Source organism: Cyphomyrmex costatus, unplaced genomic scaffold (assembly GCF_001594065.2).
Source record: "Cyphomyrmex costatus isolate MS0001 unplaced genomic scaffold, Ccosl1.0 scaffold33, whole genome shotgun sequence".
In the NCBI taxonomy this organism is placed as follows: domain Eukaryota; kingdom Metazoa; phylum Arthropoda; class Insecta; order Hymenoptera; family Formicidae; genus Cyphomyrmex; species Cyphomyrmex costatus.
The window spans coordinates 1,095,743-1,118,035 of NW_017277450.1; the positions used below are offsets into that span (position 1 = coordinate 1,095,743).

A 22,293-nucleotide genomic window follows, 5' to 3' on the forward strand; every position below is an offset into this window, starting at 1 on the left:
TATTATTAATAATTATTTTAAATTATATTGAATAATTTTATTTTTAATCATGATTTTTTTTCAATTATTTTTATAGTTAACCTAAAACATCTCATGCTTTTGACTGTGAAAAACGTATTTGTTACGATTGATTTATATTTGTTGTGATAAATTTATTTTAATATAAGAGAAGTAGTACGGATTTTTTATACAATACTAGTACTGTGTGTGTTATAATATTATTAATACAGAATCAGTACTGATACTTATTGTGAGAAGTCAGAATCCCTAAATGTGAATTTTGATAAAATCATTATTGCATTCGTTTGTCCACTGTTTGTCCATGTTTGTCCACCCATTATTTTCGTTTGTCCACCCTATTATTATTATATTTTTCATAATGATGAAAAATAATCACTTGGGAGTACTACAATTTTTTTTTGTGTATAACTTCTTTTTGGAGGGTGGACAAATGAAAATAACGGGTGGACAAACGTGGACAAACTGTGGACAGACAAACGTATGCAATAATGATTTTCAAAATTCGCATTTAGGGGTGCCGACTTCTCAGAGCTGCTCTGAGAATTCAGCTTCCCTAAATGTGAATTTTAATAAAATCATTATTGCATTCGTTTGTCCCCTGTTTGTCCACGTTTGTCCACCCGTTATTTTCATTTGTCCACCCTCCAAAAAGAAGTTATACACAAAAAAAAATTGTAGTACTCCCAAGTGATTATTTTTCATCATTATGAAAAATATAATAATAATAGGGTGGACAAACGAAAATAATGGGTGGACAAACGTGGACAAACAGGGGACAAACGAATGCAATAATGATTTTATCAAAATTCACATTTAGGGATGCTGAATTCTCAGAGCAGCTCTGAGAAGTCGGCACTCCTAAATGCGAATTTTGAAAATCATTATTGCATACGTTTGTCTGTCCACAGTTTGTCCACGTTTGTCCACCCGTTATTTTCATTTGTCCACCCTCCAAAAAGAAGTTATACACAAAAAAAAATTATAGTACCCCCAAGTGATTATTTTTTATTATTATGAAAAATGTAATAATAATATGGTGGACAAATGAAAATAACGCGTGAACAAACGTGGACAAACAGTGGACAAACGAATGCAATAATGATTTTATCAAAATTCACATTTAGGAATGCTGACTTCTCATTGTTAGTACTGCTGCAGCATTATGATTCGGTAACCATTTTTGGCATAATATTGTTACTGCATTAGGTACAATATGTGTACTGATTTTCGGTATTATTGTGGTACTGTAATCCCGTATTGTAATACCGTACTATAATGGTACCGACGTTTAGAAACATTACGACACCGTAATTCCGTACCATAAGAGTACTGTATTTCGAGTTTTGGCCCGTTGCTATCATCCCATGGGATGCAGTATTACATCAGTACAATACCAATACTGGCATCCGATATCACGCCGGTACTGAATACTAAAAGTTGGTACAGGGCCAGTATCTCGCCGGTATTCAATTCCCACTTGGGTAATAATTCGTAAATGTTAAAAATTTATAAGATTTTAACAAGGGACTTGAGTGGACCGATTTTAACATAAAAATAAAATATTTTTTACTGTATATTGTACGAAATTCATCTTTCAATATAAATTTCTATATAATCATTAGTTAACATTTAATATTCTGATAATTTTTGCACGATAAATCTTTAGTGGCTCTTCATTTCTATCTATCATTCCGCGAATTCTTAACGTAAACTAATTCTCGTCCTTTGTTACACTAAAGTAGATCAAGCGTCATCCAAACACCACGAGCATAAGTTCTCATTTTCACGAGCCGTTTGCGGCATAGATCTTGATTTTCTCGTGCTCCGATTATTTAGTATTATGCAATATCATCGAAATCATATTCGCGGTAATTCTATAAAATTTCATCTCGTAGATATCCTAATTGGAATCTTTCTTCTTGCAGGGTTCATTTTTCGCAGATTTTTCCTAATTCCTACGTTTTATAGAACGAATGAGGATTATGCAGGAGGATTCTCGGTGTAGCTATGCTTAAATTATTTTATAACCGACCGTATAAATCCTGACAACAACGACGAACGTGGTAAGAGCACGTGTATGTAACGTCAGCTAAGCAATAGTATGTGATCATTACCGTCGCCACCATCACGGCCAGCACGTCGTCGTCATCGTCATCAGCCGCGTTATCTCCCTCCCTTTCTTCTAGAACCACCTCTAGCAGCAAACCTGGCGGCTAGCGTAAGGTTAAAGACCTTATCCGCGAACCAGTTTCGATCGGAGAAAAGCCGTATATACCGAGACGAGGGCACAAGTTGTGCGTGTCTACTCGCGGTAGATCCTCGAATTGGTTCGATCGCGATCCATGATAACTTCTTTGAGCTACGTGTTCTATTTTACTGTTCGTACTAACGATGTCGCTCCGGATGGCGCGACGATGAATTCCATGGTACCTGGGTTACCTGCAGCAAGGCTTCCCTACCGAGAACGTGCGTGTGCACGATCGTTAAGTAAACGCCGCTTAGACGAATCAACCTGCGCCCAATAAAAGCCGAGACGTCACGTCTTGGCAAGAAGTGCATTATTAGAGAGTAGACGCTTTCGAATTAAGTATATGGAAAGAACGAGTTTGCTAAAGCATCTAAAAATTTAGTTAAATACAGAGAGCTGAAAATAATTTTGTTGGAACGTCAAAATAATTATGTAGAAAACTCAAACATGACGACGAGCAACCTGTATATGCGCGAGGATTAAAATAATTTCACAACTCGCGTCGTTCGTTCTCCTGTAGAACAGAACTGCTTTATTTAGAATATGATGATAGCTGCCTTGCTCGCAGCATCTTACAAAATCAACCGACGTGTTGAATCGGCTATCTTACAACATACATAACGGAAATTATAATACTGAGAACTAACTGCTACAGTCAAATTAGAGTAGTGGGGAGGCCTCGTCAGTGTTGCCAACAAAAAATGCCTCCTAGCGTAAAACACCATTCATATGCGGCGACTTATATTATTTCAAACCAAACATGCCGGCCGCCTTGGAAAGCACAGCTTTTCAAAATGTTTAAATAATCCTTTGTAATAGTCCAACAAAAACTAATTTTCAGATCTATATCTGCATGAAAAGAATAATTTTGCAGAAAAAATTTTACAAACTTATCTAGATACAGATTAAAAAATAATTTTGTTGGAGCCATCAAAATAATTATGTAGGAAACTGAAACATGAGTAATGCTGCAAAAAGTTTTGACTACATTCTAGCAACAAGTTTAAGCATCCTATATAATTATTCTGTGATGTCCAACAAAATCATCTTTCGTGTAGGAACATTATTTTGTCTATAAAAAAATAACACTTTTTAAATATACAGCAATAAAACCAATGTTTCATGAAAGAGGCAGATAAATTAACTTAATTTTCTGGCAAATAAAATATGCGCTCTTTAATAATATAGAATAAAATATTATCCGTCACAACAGTAATTTTATAAGTTAATATTTACGACTTTATCCGCTGAATGAATAGTAATTTTTTCCAGTTGTCACGCTTTCTCCTAAGCTGCAAGTTGTATTATAATATAATTGCGACGCGTAATAACGGGTTACAGATGCCATTGAATCACGGTAAAAAGCCATGCGATGAAGACGTTAATCTCCTTAATTGCGCCTCGCGATCGTTATCGAACAAGCGACGTACGATTACGCGATGTTAAAGTCAACGATGTTCAAGCTAGAAGTTAGATCATTGCCTCAAGTATAAACAGAAATGGTTTACAGCCTTCAAAGTTGCGACAAAAATACGATTAATTATGACCTGCAGTGGATGGTAGAATCGGCGAAAGACTTACGCTTTTAACCCTGGTCCTCTTTTTTCCCGCCCGTAGATGGAAACTGGTGGCAAATGACAAGGACAACGTGCACTTTTTTACGAGCACGACGATGTACAAAAGACGCGCGAAACGACCGGGTGTCGTTAACGACATTCCCGCGTGTTTATCGCCTCGCGGCCTGCTCCGGAATTCAAACGAACGATGATACCATCGAGCAAAGTTTAGACATGCTCGCGTGCGTTTGCATAAAACACTCTAAGCTATCATGGATTTAGATACATGCAGAAATGTGCATGAACGATACGAGAGATCTACAAGACAAAGAGAATCTACGCGATTGCTATAAATGATAAAACCCCTCGTACAACAGTCTTTGATTTACCGGAAATCCTGTACTCTGAATCTCTGAATTCTCAACATTAGCAAAAAGAAACGTGATAGTGTGAGATCCGGAAATCGTGTAAATAAATACCGTTAGATATCAAAGGACCAATGGTAACTTAATCTCTTGAGTATATTAACACGTGCATATTAACGTATGTACTTGCAATAAACTAAATTCTTTGTACATTTTCTTGATTTATTTTAACTCATTTATTATTTCAGTTAAATTAATGACATGAGTAAAAATAATGAATGAAAATGATTAAAAATAACTCAAATTACAGATATGTAATTTAACATTATGAATTAACAGTGAAAATTCGCGAATCGAGGAACTCGAAGATAATATCTATAATAATAATATAATTCCTACTATCAAAAAATATTATTTGTATTAAAGATACTTATAGGAATAAGCATTTGCTATAGAATAAAAAGACCAGTACTTAATAAAAATTCATCGAAAAAAACAAGATTTAAAAATCTATGGAATTAAAAAATAATAAATATATTTATCTATAATATAACATCAAAGAAAGAAATTAAAGATATATATAAAAATAGATTTATTATTAAAGAGCACACATAAATACTGATAAAGATAAAAATTTGTAACAAAAAAATTTATGAGATTTAAAGTACACGGAAATTAATTTACGCATAATTAAAAGAGGATATTTTTATAAGAATAAAAAATATGTTAAAAAAAGTAAAAATCAACAAATATAAAAACGCGCGACAAAGATCTTTACAAAATCCAAAATGTATAAAAATAAAAATCAAGAATTTGTGGTATATTTGAGGTCTATAAAAGATCTAAGCATGTAGATAAAAAACTGAGAAACCGAAGGTCGATAGACTCTAAGAATCCTCGCTACCAAAGATTCGTGAGGTCAAAGAAGACAATACAAATAGAAATCTATGGTATCGAGGGATCGTAGAAAGAGATTACGGTACAGGGATTGGGTATCTTTTTTTAATTCAGGATCTCGACTATATCGTGATACTACTAAACTACAGTGTCACGATATTGAAGCTTTGTGTAGAGAGCGGGTTCCATTTTATTGATACCGAAATAGTGAAGGCAACGAAATAGTGATAAAACACTACGCGACGTGAATGTGGAATACAACGGGATATCGTATAGAGATTTTCAAGTAAGAGATTGGATACTACTATACGTTTGGTCCATATCATATTTTTTCGAATCTTAGATTTCGATTAGATACAATTTAAATCGAAATACATATGTATAAGATTCTAAAAATAAATCTAATAATAAAAAAAAATTAAAAAGCCAATGGAGCGCCAATTATAAATAAAAGGTATTACGCATCAATATCCGCGTTGACTCTTAATTGGCTTTTTAATTTCTTAGATAGAATAAAATAGATTATACATAAGATAGAATGAGATATTCACACGTATCTCATTCTATTTTATATCTACTATTTAATCTTAAGCTAAACAAATATGATTAAAGTAGACCAATCAGAAATTGACCGATCTCTCACTTGAGGATCTCTAAGCCTAGCACAAGAGATGTGTAATGTGCATCCGTTCACCAGCACCGTTTGTGCTTGACATTTCAGAGGCGTTCTGCTTTTCTCACCTAACATTCTAGCGGTCGAGGCACGCCTAAACCGGGTCGACACAACGACTCTTCTTCGCGTTTCCTGTCTAATGCAATGATACGCGCGCGTATACCTCGTAATAATAGCGTGTAATATCGGTTCGAACGCGCCTGCCTGCCTGGCCGCCTGTAAAAAGAGCGAGAGAGCAAGGAATACAGAAAAAGACAAATGAAGAAAGAGAGAGGAAGACGGCTGCGTATTCCAACGCGCCGTACGTTGCGTAATTCATTGTTCGGATGCAACACAACGACCACCCGCACCATCCGCGCTGAAGCCCCAAAAGAGTCGGCAGGAGTAGTCTACCGCTTTCACGTTTCATCATCATACAGACTTCGTCCGCTTCGAACACTCGCGGGAGGAATAGAAAAAGATAAAAAAGATTGTATTAAATTATCTCGTCCTCGCGAAGTATATTCTCTTAAAATAATTCTCTACATAACAATGAATCTTTTGGCTATTTTCAATTTTCATCTACCTCCGATATGACTGAAATAAAACGCAAACCGAATGCATGATGAATTATCAATTAATCGTGTTGATGAATTATTAATTAAGCATGACGTTATATCTAATCTTTCGTAATATTTAACTCATTTGTAACACTATCTTTTTTAATGCGCTTTACTTTGTTTAACCTTGATGGTCTCTTTATTATATAATCTGTATCGATCATGGAAAAAACAATTTTGTGCTAGAATATTTAAAGATTTAATTGAATACAGAAGTGAAAATAATTTTGTTGGACAGAATAATAATGTAGGAAATCAAGTATAAAGAACAATGCCGCAATTAATTTAAGCATTCTACATAATATTATTTTGATGGTCGAACAAAAATTATTTTAAAATCTATCTAGCTAAATTTTTAAATATTTTAACAAAATCCTCTTTTTTGTCCTTAGAGTTAGTATGATTAAAAATAAAAAAAACACATAGAAAACATACATTAACGAAATCAATAAATATTATAGTAAATAAAAAAATTTTTTTAATATAAAATATTATCAAAAAATAAAATATACCTATCAAATAGATTCGAATAATTCAATAGATAACAGGATCAAGTCTTGGATCAAGTCGACGGTAATTTAAAAAAAGAAAAAAAATTTCACGGAAAAAAAGGTTTTAATTGAAGTATCTAAATCTAAAGCTATAGATACAGAATCAGCAGGCAAATCTGAAAATGATTTTGATGAATTATTAGAATAATTGTGTACGAGACATTTAAGATGCTTGTAGAGAATTCAAATATTTTTTGAATATTACTCGTCATGTTTGAATTTCCCATCAAAATTATTTTGGTTGGTCCAACGAAATCATGGTCTGCACCTATACCTAAATTTTTAGATATACTTCAGCAAAAAATCGTTTTTTCTACGTTACGTACGAATGCGTTTTTTGAGATACACTTTACATCGTGCAGCGATTTCAATCACAAATGTAAATTCGGCAGTCGTGTTCACGTGACAATTTCTCTTTCTCCCTTTCGTTCTCTCCTCTCTTTCTCTCTCTCTCTCTCTATGTTTCTTTGATATGGCGACGTAATACGTTCCGGAATTTATATTACAATAAAAACCGGCGCGCCCGAGCGGGATCAACAAATGCCTGCACGCATTAGTGCCAATCCCGCAAATCGCTGATTTCGTAACGACTCATTATTATCGGTCAGAGGAGCGATCACGTAACCTTGTAACTGAACCCACTGCGATTACGCGTTGTAATTTACGAATGCCTTTTACGTTCTGGAGATCCACGTTTGTAAAATTTATTTTCATAATCAGACATCGTCGTCGCCGCCGCCAAAGGTATGCACGCGTTTATAAATATTTATTCCTACTTTGCAATTTTTCTTTCTTACGATATCGACGCGAAGATACGCGCTAATTACCTACTTCTTCCTATCATTTATGCCGTTTCTCCGCCATGTATATGAACATTATGAGAGAATGAAAATTAAATAAAAATTTTATATTTTAGAAAAAGGTATCAAATATATGTTCTTTGTTTCCTCATATCAAATATATTCTGTAAAAATAGATGTTTTTAAATAGAAATTTATATAGAACTATGAATATTTTCTCTTTATATTTATAATACATATAATTTTATTTTATTTTCTTCCTGTTTTCCTCGATGTTTTCCTTTCTTTTCACAAATGAAAAATTCAAAAATTTAAGTAATTAAAACAAGTAAATTCCTATTAATGTTAATTTCGTATATTCTAATGGTATTCTCAGTTGAGTACTTATTGAAAAATTTGATTTATATATGCATATTGCTTGATAAAAAAATAATAACGACTTTATCAGATTCAAAGATTATCTTGATAAGTAAATTCTTGGACAAACAATTACATCATTATGATGTTTATCGTAATGAACGATGATGTAAGGTCGTCATTTTTGTATGTAATTTAGGTGTAGAATCAACGTCGGTACGATATTTTACAGCGTCCAGAAATATTCAAGCCGCATTTCGAGACGCACCACTCGAAGCGAGTACGGTAAACGCAAATATTTTCGCAGAACGAATCGCATGCCGGCCGTCTACGACAAATTAAACTATCATTCGCGCGATTTTAACAGCCTTGCCGCTACGGGCCGTCGCGTCGGTACGATCTTTGCCATCAGTCACGCGCGTAAACGTTAATTAAGCATTTCGCACGACGTATTTTTGCAACGCGTGTTTCATAAACACATTGCTTGATCCAAATTCACGACCGGAGATTCGATGAATCACGTCTCGTACCGTTTTGACGTTTCGTCGAAGAAATAATCGACGTCTCAGCGTTTTCGAACACTAACAAAAAAGTCTAGTAATAATAACCAAGACAATATATTTTGCTGAAGTATTTAAAATATATACATTGGAAAATGGGTCTAATTGCATTCTAATTGGGATTCTGATGATTAAAAAAGGTTTTGGCTTATAAAATACAACCAGAGATCTATCTAGTCTATATACATATATAACCTATCTAAAGCCGTAATCACACTAGCGATTGAGCGATTGTGATTGACGATTGAGGATTACTTTTCAACCAATCAGAGCAAAGCAGTCACCGATTACTTCGTTCCGATTGGTTGAGAAATAATCCTCAATCATCAATCACAATCGCGCAATCGCTAGTGTGATTACGGCTTAAGGAAAGAGACAACCAGAATTCTGATCAATGTAATCAGAATCTTCTCATTCGTCCATTTTCCATCAAAAGTTTTTCTCAATATTAGCAAACTTTTTTCAGCGAAAGAAAAATAACTCCAGAGTGCTGACAGATAAAAGTTACGAAGAAAAATACGAGCAGGGAGGAATCTAACTACACATTTAAGAAAAAAAGTTGTATATCCACATTATTTTAAATACCTACATACATATACATTTTCAAACGAAAGAAATAAAGGCGAACTAAACTAATTTTTTTCCTCAATGTAGTTCAAATTAAACGAGTATCTCGCGAAAGCAAACGGAATTTACCTCGCGAGACGAAATTCAGCTCGCGAAGTTGGATCCATTTCGCGCGCGCATCTCGAGGGAGATTTTACACGTCGTGGCCAAGAATACGTGGACGAGAGAGAATCAGAGAATATTCACCGAGAAGACTCGTTTCAAAAATTCCGCGAATAAACGAGATGAAAACAAACATCAAGCGACGATGCGCGCTTCGGCGAAGCGCACCAGCAGCCTCGCTTCACCGAGCGGACGCGCGAAAACAACGTCGAATTCACAATTCGAGAGAGAAATGCTGACAGAAAAATCACAGGAACGTAATTGCGATCGTGTTGTGTTATTCTCGCAATATCATATAATTCCTTTCCGAGCTGCCTTTCGTAGATTCGCGCCCCTCAGAATTCCGTTATTCTTTATACACAGAAAAATATTATACTGTACGCAATCAATTACTCGTTCCAAGTATTTCAAAAATCCATATATTTGCAAATCATCACACACGTCAAACTTATTTAAAATATATTCTAAATCCTCTATCCATCTAGTAAGTTTAACACTACAATCAAAATTATTAAAATAAATTCTGACTGTTATACAAAATCTCGCTTTTTCTCAATCAATTTCATAATATTCCTCTTTTCTATAATATAAAAAATTTGTAATAAGAGTATATTTTAAAATTATTATCAAGAACATATTCTTTGTTAAAGATAATCGTTCTTTAAAAAAAAAGAAAGTAAATTCGGTATAGTTATTTTTCTTTGTTTTCTTATAAAAATAGAATAACATTCTTCTGTGTATAACAATAATTTGGAACAAACGGATACGAATCAATTGCGGAGGAACGTAAAATTTTCCTCCTCTAACTGTATCTTGTTGCTGGTTCGTGTAATCCTTGACCGATAGTTCTCGTCCTACCGAGAAATTAAATAAATGTCGAGTGTAATATAATGCTCGCCGTGCACGCTCGAGATATTTCTAGTATCTCGAATCGCATCGTCGACTTTCAGCGGTATTCGCACTTCGCTTCAGTACAATTAAATTCAATTAAAATTAAGATTTCCAGCAAGCTCTTATTCCGTCTGAAATACGCCCTTTCCAAAAGTGATTTATTATGCTAACTTAAAAGTCACAAAAATAAAGAAAAATGATTATCTTTCACAAAATATTTCTATATTGAATTAATTTTTAAATTAATCTCTGAATACAAAATTTTTTAAATAAATTAGAGTTAAAGCTTTTTTTTAAATAACATAGTGAGACTTTTTGCTTATCGCAACAAATAAAGAGAAAAGTTAAAAGTGATTGTTCATAAAATATTTCTATTAAATTAATCCGAATTAAAAACTTTTTATATAAATTAGAGAAGTTTTTCAGATAACGTGAAACAAGATTTTGGCTTCTAAATTATTGATTTTGTACATTATTAAATCTATAATGCCAAAAACTTATGCCTAAGTTCTAAGCAGACTCGTAATATATTCTCGTAAGACTTATAAGAACTTTTAAGTGCTTGTACTTTTATACAATATCTTTACAGACAGTTTCTTTTACTAGCCATAAGATTTTTACACAAGAAATTGTATATATTTACTAACAATAGTACGTCTTACAATACATACGCATAAAATTAGAATACTATTCATAAGTTCTTATAAGTTTTACGCGAATAAGTTACGAGTATTATGATTGTGTTTAGAATTGATCCATTAATTAAAATCACCACTGCTCTTACTAAATATTTATATCGTTATGTTATACTAAGGCAATGGAATTAGACAGTTCAAAATTTAGATAATAGTGTTACACTATATAGCGTTAAGAATAGAACCATTGTTTTAGTATAAAATACCGATATAATTATGTAGGAACAGGTTACTTGCATTGCAAGTTTATACATACAGTGCAAATTTAACAGTGCAAGTAAAGAGAAATGTAAGATATTAATAAGCAATTGTTTCCTATGAAATGTTTCTATTAAATTAAACTAAGTTAAAGATTTTTTTAAATAAATTAAAAACGTTATTTTCTTATTAAGTAACAAAGCAAGAATATAGTTTTTAAATTATTAAATTTAATATCCGTAAAACTATATACATAAAATTATTAACATTAAAGATGTTAAGCAATTATCTTTCTTAAGATATTTCTATGAATTTAATTAATCTGAACGAATTTAAATTAATAACACCGTAAACTCTAAAAAAAAACTGTAAATAAAGTAAAGAATTGAAGATGCTAAGTTTTAATTATCTTTCATAAAAGTCTTATTGAATTAATCTGAGAGTTAAGGACTTTTTAAAATAAATTGAAAACAATGTTTACTTAAATATTACAACAAGAGTCTGGCTTTTAAATTATTGAATTTATAAATTTTAATCACATAAATAAGATCATATAAATAAAACAAAAATATTAAGTGATTATATATTCTTTTTTGTAAAATATTTCTACTGAATAATCTAATTTACGGATTTCTTTAATAAATAGGAGATACGCAGAATTTTCTCATATAACGAATCAATTGTGGCTTTCAAATGATTGCTGGAGTTAAACACAAATTCATGAATTAATTTTTAGATAAATAGCCAGTCGTCTTTTTTCGCTTGATTTTAAATGTTCTTAACAATCCTCTAATCTCAAAAATTATGGCGGATGATGTCCTTTCGCCGAAGGAAACCGGATTCCGGCAACGATTATTACTATACAAGCGCAGCCGATATCAAAAACCATACTCAACCCGAGCTCCGAAACTCACAATCGTATCCGCAATTAAATAAATCGGGCGCGTCCAATAGACGATTTGAGGCATCGGTCGTTACGAGTCGTTGCACTTTTCCACGGCCAACAGGTGGTAGCGGCTCTGCTCCGAGAGCGAGGAAACGCGGCCGAAAGGGACTCCGAAATTACGACGCGCTCCACGCACAACACACATGCACACGCACTTACCTTGAAAATCCAATAAATCTCCGAACAGCAATGATATTTCTGGTGAGACGAAGCCAAGATCCTTCGGCTACTCCGTTCACGTCTCTTACAAAGACTCCGAACAGTTCGAACAACTCCGAAAAAGAACTCCTTCAGCCGATCCAATTGAAGTCAGGCACAGATTATTTCACAGGATTCGCAATAGCCGGCACCAGATTAACAGCGATACACACACGCGAACTTGTCGCGCCGCGACGCGCGACTGTTGCGGCCGTTTCGTATTCGCGAGACGAGACGTGCGAAATCGCGTAACGCGACGGCGCGACGCAAGGAGAACGAACGCTTGTACGGAACGACGCGACGCGCAAATGAAACCAAATGAAACATGGAGTGGGACCGGCGGGGTAAAACGTTACCAGCGCGCCCGGCGGTCGTTGCACGAACTACGGCGGAGGGCGGAGATAGTCTCGAGCGCGAACGACAGTGGCGGCGGCGGCGGCGGCGGCGGCGGCGGCGCGAAGCACGAACGTAGACGGGAATAGCCGAGCGCGGCCGATCTTCGTATGCCGCTCGGCCGGACATTCTCGCTTGCGTTGCTTTTGGAGTAAAGGTCTCTGAGTACAGGATTGCCGTAACATTAAGGACCACGGTACATAAACAAAACTTGAGCAGGAAAATGTAAGCAGTCAACAAATTGACCAATTACAGTAGATACGAGTTCGTAAGGCCATAATGTAAGCAGTAGCCAATTCAACATCTTGATTTTTTTACTACTTAACATAGTAGATGTTAACGTAAGATAGTAACAAAAAAGTGTAAATAAATCTTCAAAAATTGAGACAATAAATTATAAAAAAGATATTTACGTTTTTTTTTATATTTTTCGCCGTTTCAATTTTTGTTTCCTCTATAGAAGCTTTGTTTGCACTTCTGTTTTACTCTCGCCTTTATACATTCGATCGACTTATACTTACTCCGACTTTTCTTTGTCAAGGTTTAAGTGATGAAAACCATTCTCTCTTACATTAAATCGTTCTCAATAAAACCCGATCTACAGTATATACTCTTTGCTTCCTGTTTCTTTACCTTGTTTTATCTCACTTATCTTTTTCCCTCTTTATATTTTTATTTTATCGACAATCTTATTTTCTTGTCTATTTCGAAGTTCGTCAACTTTTATCTCGAGAACAGAAAATAAGAAAAACAGAATAAGAGGCAAAAACTGGTAATAAAAAGCAAGAAATGTTCAAGCTTAATATCCGTCTCGTGTCTTTCGTAGAATTGTTCATTTTATATGAAGAATCACCTGCACGTACGTTGTATTCTAACGATATAAATTTGCATGTGATTTATTCTTTACAATCGTATTATCCCTATTATTGACTCGTGGTATAAAACTCTAGTAAAGTCGTAAATTAATTTGCCTGGATATCCTTTGAATCAAACAGGGAGAATAAATTTGATTATGTTTAAACCTCGAACGTATAATAAAGATTTTGAATAATTTATCGGAAGTGCTTTGAATTACTCAGAATACAGTGTATGCCATATTCGCTTACATATAAAGAATTCGTTTTATAAAGTTAAATATTTCAAAGAGACTAACCGCAGCCGCTGACCTCGATGTTTGTTTATGCGCAGCGTACGCAGGGAGGCACTTTTTCGTGACGTAGCATCGTGACTCGGGCAAACAGGTAACAGGCGCGAACTGAACTGTTTCGACATTTTTCGTGCTGTCACTCTTGAAAATGCTATCATTCTTCGCAAATAGTCAATGTAAATACGAATGCAATTAAATGCAATTAATTATTTATCGGAAAGTGGGTATTTCGTGAGCTGTGATTCATCTTAAGTCAAAATTTATGGAGTGGTATTGATATATGCCTGGTTTATGCTTCAGGTCTTAATCCCAAGATCCTAAAATTCAACCAATAAAGCTGCCAGTTCTAACCGAAATTTGAACTCTATTGGCTGAATTTTAGGATTAAGACCTTAAGACCGAAGCATAAACCAGGCAATAGTTGGATCTTATATTTAAGACCGTCTTAAGTTTTAAGATGCTATGAACCAAGCAGAGAGCCGCATTAACATCTTAAGATGGCTTAGTAAAAATGGACTATGAATATCGTATATATAGAAAGAGAAGACATCGGATAATAAGTTATAATTTTGTTACGCATTATATTGGTGTTTGTTGTGTACGTGAAATTATTTTATTTCATTTTATTTCAAATAAGATTTAGGAACATTATAAGGATAGATGCTTCACAGCAGATTTATTATTTTAAGACAGATCGGCTAAAATTATGCGAATATTCAACCCTAGACAATTTATAATCGTCATTGTGATTCAAAGGCATGCAAGAATTTATAAAAAAGTTGAATATATACTATTTTGTGTACAAAGTTTATCAAATAGAAATCTTTTTAACTTGTTGCTTATATAATTCAACAAATCTCGTATTGCAGTGTAAATTTGAATATAATTTATCTATTACTTTTCTCGGATTAAGAATTCGACAATTTTCTAAAAAGAAATTGATAAAATGTAGCTGTTTATAGATTTTAGAACTGAATTTCCACAAAAATCCTACCTATAAAAAAAAAAGTGGACCGCCGATTGAAATAGAGGTAGGAATAGATGAGGGTCTTTACTGATTAATCTGCTTTTACTAGATGAAATTTTAGTTAGAATTAAAGTAATAGCTTTAATTTTTAATTAAAGAGAATATAAAATCAAATTTAACAATGTATGTAATATATTTTTATTTATAATAATATATATATAATATTTCATAAAAGTGAAACAATGTTATAAAATGATAAGAGAGTGCTTAATTACATTTTTCTCAGATTATTTATTGTCAGATTATCGTGTGGCAAAATTACATCGACCATCATCAGACGAACAAAACTGCGCAATTTCACTCATTATATTATAGTATTCGGGAATTAAAATTACAATAAAAATTCAAACTAATAATGAAAATGTCGAGAATTGCGAAATTTCATATAACCGTAATTAATCAAAAATCGAATTAAAAAAAATATTTTTATAATTTATTAAAAAATCAGTAACAAAATTCTTAATTTGATGAAAATTACAATTTTTCTCAAAATACAATTATTATGAATACTAATTTAATGTACTTATTTTAATTATATAAATTCATCAAAATAATCAATTTTTACGAAATCAAAATTACGAAATAAAAATTTTAATTAAAACTTTATAAGATTTCAATTTCATTTAATTTAATTAATTCAGTTTAAAGCACAAATTATTTTATTAAAGATTGTCTTAATTATGGAAGGAAATGAATTTGAAAGGAACTAAATACAGATAATTAAAAATGCTAATTTTTAAATAAAGTAACAGAATTGTTATAGATATATATGTATATATTTTATGATTTGTACATTTATAATTATAGATGATAAAATATTAACTATAAAATCTTTGTGTAATTTTTTCAATCTCGTCAATGATTATGTTTCTATAATCAAAAACAGTTTTTACATGAATAGTCATAAGGTACTAAAATAGTAATTCAACCATGAACGTTTCATGAAAGAATAATTAAAATGTAAATTGTAAAATAAAATAACAATACAATTTTAATATTATTTTCTTGATAACTTTTATGAGATCTAAACCAAGGCATACATTAATCTATGTATAAATGTTAAATTAAAAAAAGTTCTGAGATAAAAAAGTTTACATAATAAAATCTGATATTTACGTATTAAAATCCAATATTATTTTCAATACTAATACAGTATAATCAATTATTTTTGTAACGTGTACTGTAAATATAATCTAATCGCCTTGGTAATACGGATTTCGGATAAAAAAATATTATATAATATATATTATTCATATCTAACGCTAAAAATAGGGTATCTTTTAAAACCGACAATATTACAGATTTAGTTATTCGTTGCGCATAGTTGATGATAAAAATGCCCCACGTACGTTGACCCTACATACCACTAATATGTAAAACCCAAATATTATACCCAAATATGAGAAAATCTTTATGAATCAAATAATACTTTGCTCTTATCCACAATCAGAAATTCCTTGAAGATATTTCTTCAAACAACTCTGTTTGTCACTCTATCTCATTTTTGGTCCGTTTTACATTGCTCTGTACAATACTTCAATCCGATTCCCTCTTCTAATTGCATAGCCAATTTGTGAAGCTAACCGCCGCTACGTAAAGAATAAAACGATATACTTCGTAAAGCGGTGAACGCTGTTTTTCTGTGAGTACTGCGTCGATACCACGATCAAGTTCGTCTGTATTTCTCACGCAGTACTATTCTAATGTGCTTAAAATAGAACAAAATCCTTTCTTTCGTCTATATAACATAACAAAAAGTCCACACACATTACTTAAACTATTTAACATTCATATGATCTATCTATGGTTCGTATAATACAAGTTCACTCCCTACGTTAACTCATCCGTGCACAGTTTTCTCTCCTCCTCCACTCGCTGCCGAGTACGATTAAAAGCTTCCGTCTTCACGAAATCCACGGTTTTGTACACAGTCGTATTTGGGAGGGGCTGCGCGGGAGGTAATGTTGAGGAATTAAAGCTCTCTGTCGTTTCTAAGTCGAGATCCAGATACTGCAGCACTACTAAGCGATTAGACGCCGGAATGAATGTGTTATGATCTTGATAATAGTATATCTGGAAATCAAATTACGCATAGCGGATAAAATCATGCCACGACTGCCACGTCATATGTAACGACTAAGATTACAAACGATTCTTAGAATCGCTCTACAAACCTCTTCTCTATCCTCGAATGTGTTACTGTCTTCATCTGACGTCGATTGATGACGTATCGAATGCACATGCGACGGAGGTGTCGGACTGGGTGCCGCCCGTATCCTTCCTCTTCCAGGTGGAGACGCTAATTGTAGATGAGGTGCTATCGAGAAATATTACATGTTGAACATATTCCTCTTATTACATACTTAGAAAGTAGACAAAGAAAAGCCTACCTTCCACTGGTGATTTATTCAATGATGGCTTCAACTTCCTGTTGATGGTCGGCGGTTCGGCTGGAGAATGTTCAGCGGAACTCACATCATATGGTGCTATTGTCGGACCCGGTGATGGTTCATTGCTTACGATAGACATTGAGTCACTAGTTTTCCTGCCCGGCTTTAACTCTCTGTACACCATAGGCGGAGGTGGCGCCATGGTAGTTGGTACACCGCTCGAACAAGCATCTCGTACGACAGGACTCGATAAATTCGAGTATGTCGTGGTCGAGTTTTCAGAGCGCGGACTTGACGGCTCGACGTCATGGAAATCATAGCGGAACACATTCTGCGTCTCGTCATTGATGGTACTCGGTGCAGCGTTTGAGTAGAAATGTTTCGACGACTGTTCGATCGCTGCCGTATTACTCTCGACGGTTGTTTGTGCCGCTTGTGGTTGATGAGATCTAGGAAAATCATATGACTCATCGGTCACGGCACCCGTTGTCGTTGTTATAGCGGCAGCAGGCGTCGTCGGCGCCGGCGTCGCCGGAGTGCTCGGTTTCGAGCTTTCGGTAGCACCATCTAGATTCAGGTAGTTGTGACCAGGATTTTCAGGTAACATATGAGGCGGTTTCGGTGGTCTGGGCGGTGCTGGCAATTTCTCCACGGCTGGTGGTATTGCAGAATCGACAATCCTGAGCTTGCCGAAGCGTTTCTTTACACTCCACGAGCCAATCTCATGATCAGCCGGACCATGAGGTTGTCGCGAATCACCTGTCACGATTTTATTTAATTAGTAAAGATAAGAAAAATTAATTAAATCTCTCACGCGCATTGCCAAACATTCACCCGTTGAAGGAAGCGTGTCCCAATTCGCACTCGGCACACACGTTGTCCATTCATCGTCGGTAAAAACGCTCTCGGCATCCGTTGTCGTGGGTGATCGCGGTGGCGAGGGTGCCAATCTTCTCGGCGCGTCGTAATGTTCGGGTCCCTGTCCAAGAGCCGAACTCAGGGAACTGGTATCATTGAGCCGACGACCGGAAATGCACTCGCTAATAGGAATGTAAGGACCAGAGATCGTGCTAGTGGGCGAAGTAGGTGGGGATTCTTGAGACTCGTATTGGAACACTAAAAAAAGTTGAGACATCCTGCTGTTAATGCTCGGATCAAGTTAGAAATTAAGATTAGATTGGAATTTGACCAATCAAAGCAAAGTTCAATTAAATTTGATATGGAACTTTTTTCTTCTAATACATATATTAGGCTCATTTTAAATAGACTAATTTTATTTTGAGACCCAAGTTGATACATTATTCTACTTTTCTTAACATTCAATAAATAATTGTGTTGACTTGTCACTAAATAAAAAACGTAATCTATATTTGTACCAGAAATCAGGTTCTATCCAAAGTTTAATATACATGTTTTGTATTTATGTAAGAATAAGCAAGAATTTGCATAAGCAACAAAGAGTGCTTTTTTTTAGTGATACAAACTACTTTGTATTTTATCTTCGTTATTATTCACAGTATGCTAAGAAAGAAAGAACAATATTTGATTAACTTGTGTTATTAAATAAAAAGCATTGAGAGAGTTAATACAAGATTGTAGTCTAATTACTTTGTTGTTCCTCGTCCTGAGTGTAGGCCTTCAAACCGCAAACTTGGCACACAGCATCTACCCATTTATTCATGTCCGCTTCGTTCTCAGCAACTAAATAATAGATCCTCTTCGGTGTTTTTACATTAAACATATACTGATACTTCTGTTTACGATTTTCAAAACGAAGACCTGCATCAACCTGTGACAGAGTATTAATAAGTATTTGTAGCTCGTAAGAACAGATTCTGTGAATGTGATGGATACCTGTTCACACTGATCCAGATCAATACGACCTTTGAGCTTACGGCAGCGTCTATCTGTATAATATTCTAAAAAGTATTGACCAGGCAGCTCTCCACTATGACGAAGGGCAAACCATCGTTTTCTCCATCTCTATTAAAAGAAGTTATCAGAGATAAGACTATTTATCTTTGTTTCAAACTTAAAATAAGCTAGAATATTATCAATAAAGTTTCAATAAACGTCTGAGTAACTGATAAACACATTTATTATAAGAACGTTAAACCCCTTTTATTGAAAACACATAGGAATACACCAAGTCAAGAAAAAGTTAAAATGATTTTATTTTGATGTCAAGAAAAAGTCAAAAAAATGATTTTTGGTTACTAAATTCAACTATTTATTGATATCAAGACTCAAAATAGTATTTCCTTTTGTTGACTTTTGTACGCTCTTTAGACGAGTTCCAAAAGTAATCAAAAGTAATAAGAAAAACCACGAATTTTCTAGAATTAGGTTAGGCCAAAATATATTTTTCGCAGCGAACCAGGATAGTCGTCGCCGATGTTTTAGCTTTCCACGGAAGATTAGACAACGCCCAGGAGTCCACAGTCGATTTCACTGGTAGATAAAAAAAAAAAAAAAAACGGGGAAATCCTGGGCGGACGTAAACAATGACCTAGTCTCTCCGTCTGGGAGCCTCGTAGATAAGAGAACGCGCGACGCGCGGTTCTGTTTAACATTATTTAGTACGAACCGCTCTCCAGAGCTTGGTGGGCGGCGATTTGATGAGCCATCCTTCATGGACGATTTCCTGGGACGTCTTGAGCACCTCCATCTCTTTCTCCACCCGGGAGAGATAGTCGATGGTGGCCAGGACGGCGCGATCGCTCTGGATCGCTCAATTGCTCGATCGCTCGTTGAGTGATCTACGATCTGAGTATCGTGTGGGACATTCTGAAAAAGCGCGAGGAACCACCGACGACGGAGACGACGACGCGTTCGTCGACCATTTGTCTATTTTTGGCCCCAACGGCGCAACACGGAGAAACGAACGACAGTCCCTCACGCACGTCGACTGTGCCCCCCTCCCTTTCCCTGATCTTTGCTGACTCTCTCGTCTGTTCCAGCCTCTTCCGTTCCTCACGAATGCCGAGCAGTCTGTCTCTCTTGCGTGCGCACGCGCGACGGTACATCGACACGCGGAGAAACACGGAGAGCCCGGAGCAGGCCGCAACGGGATACTGCAAGTCTCGGTACAAAGACACGCGCGCAACAGCGACGGGACCGTTTTCCGTCTCGCCTCGTCCCGTCCGCCGCGTATGCTGCAATTGCCACCACTCGCCGTCGTGGCCACGCGTGCCAAGGCTCGCGCAAGTGACATACTCCGGAGCGCAGTTGACGGTGACAGCCGACGACGCAGTAACGTACGGGCCCCCGTGCTCGCCCGTACCCTCGATTAGGCGTTGCCCAGAAAGAATACTAAATGCCCGTGTTTATCGATGTAAATGGTAGCAACTTTAATCTTAATTTCACTTTTTATCTTGGTATTTCTAAGAATTCAAAAAATTTTTTAAGTAAATTAAAGAGCGATTAAGTTTATCTACTTTCGTGGAAATCGACAAGAATCGTAATAAAATCATAACGATATCATGGAGACATAGAATATCATCATGATGTCTTTTGATACTTAAAAATGAACTTGAGTGACAAATAAGATCTCGTGATGACGTCTTTATGATAGTTTATTATGACTTTTGCGTTTTATTTGAGTGTCTCTTTCGCGTTGCTCTGATATATATTTCTCAATATATACTTCCTTTAATCGAAAAATTAAAGGAAACGACATCGCAGGGTCCCAATAAAGATTTAAAAAAGAATTAGCGCCGGAAGTGACGCCGTCGCGTCGGAAATCAAGAAGATTCTGCGCACGCTAGTTGGAAGAGACAGCTGAGTTCTTCAAGTAGAATAATGATCGTGTCACACAAAATGAATGATGACGTTAAAATGAGTCACCGCATTGCATTGATCGAAACGTCTAACGAACTGATAAAGATATCATTTCGTCAAAATGATGACAAATAACGTCAACTTTGTTAGGACTTTTAATAATCATTTTGGAGATATTGTGACATTATTTTTTGATATCACACATTAAGACTTTTTGTTCTGCAGTTTGAAAGAAAATGTGTCCGCGAATAAACGACGCGGAAAGACGTCGAGGATCCACGCATTTGTTCGCATTCCGTTAATACATAATCAATTGTTTTAGTTTTTTCGTTTTTTCTAGAAATCCGCAAGCTGATATTCATGATGAGTTCTTATTTTAAGCTCATCTTAAGTAATATTTTAAGATACCATGGTTTTGTGATTAACTTATAACATCTTAAAATTGTACTTAAGACGGTTTTTTTTTAATATAACTGCAACTATGACCGATATTCATAAACCGGTATTCGTAATTGCGATTATCCTTATATTTCAGAATGTATTAAATACTGTATTAAAATATCATAAAACAGTTAGAGGCCAGTATTCATAGTCGGATCTTATTTTAAGACTGTTTTAAGTAATATCTTACGATGCTAATAAAACGACTTTTTGACGGACTATCGAATATACCGCATACTTATAGTCGATACTTACATTTAAGATTGTCTCAAGTACAGTCTTAAAATGTTGTGAACCACAATCAGAAACCCATAAAAATATTTTAAAACATTACTTGGGAAGGTCTTAAAATAGAAATCTATACTTAAATATACCGATCTATGAGTACATAAAACGGCCGGATTATACCATGTACAGTCTGGTCACGAGATGATAAACTTTTTTGATTCGCCCGTTGTTTTTATCAACTTTAGTTACGAGTAGAGTGAATAAAATAGTACAAGTTAGAATGAGATGGCATATACTATACAAAGAGACAGTACAATAAAATTGCTCGTGATCAGACCCTGCGTTATGGGAGCTGTGTTCCTTTACTGCCAGCACTGAAAATATTATACTACAGTTTACATTATGTTATAAATTTTTAGTACTGGCAGTCAATTTTGAGACACAGCCAGGATCTTTAATCTTCCTCTACCGCCTCTGTCGCGCGCCGTCGATTGTCGACAACTTCGCGCCGTCCGCCATTGCGATCGCTCGCACGCGGAACGCACAATCACTCGCGGCCGCATTCACGACGTTCGAGAATGAATCGACGCTGTCCCGCCCGTC

The 22,293-nt window shown here is 35.1% G+C and overlaps 2 protein-coding genes across 2 annotated transcripts in view; both read right to left on the reverse strand.

Moving 5' to 3' along the window:
- The window catches only part of LOC108775901 (uncharacterized), a 97,764-nt gene extending 85,484 nt beyond the window's left edge, over window positions 1-12,280 (reverse strand). Inside the window, exon 1 of the mRNA XM_018542365.1 lies at window positions 12,246-12,280. The gene's annotated coding sequence lies outside the window, so the exon portion shown is untranslated. The remainder of the gene's footprint in view (window positions 1-12,245) is intronic.
- A 4,076-nt stretch (window positions 12,281-16,356) lies between these two features.
- LOC108775871 (daughter of sevenless) lies at window positions 16,357-19,940 on the reverse strand. The gene is made up of 7 exons (XM_018542323.1): window positions 19,829-19,940; window positions 19,096-19,224; window positions 18,850-19,030; window positions 18,076-18,357; window positions 17,242-18,000; window positions 17,026-17,168; window positions 16,357-16,924 (listed from the first exon to the last, which is right to left on the reverse strand). Exons 1-7 carry the CDS (start codon window positions 19,907-19,909, stop codon window positions 16,682-16,684), a joined length of 1,818 nt encoding a protein of 605 aa, XP_018397825.1. The 5' UTR covers window positions 19,910-19,940; the 3' UTR covers window positions 16,357-16,681.
- Between the last annotated feature and the right edge of the window lie 2,353 nt (window positions 19,941-22,293).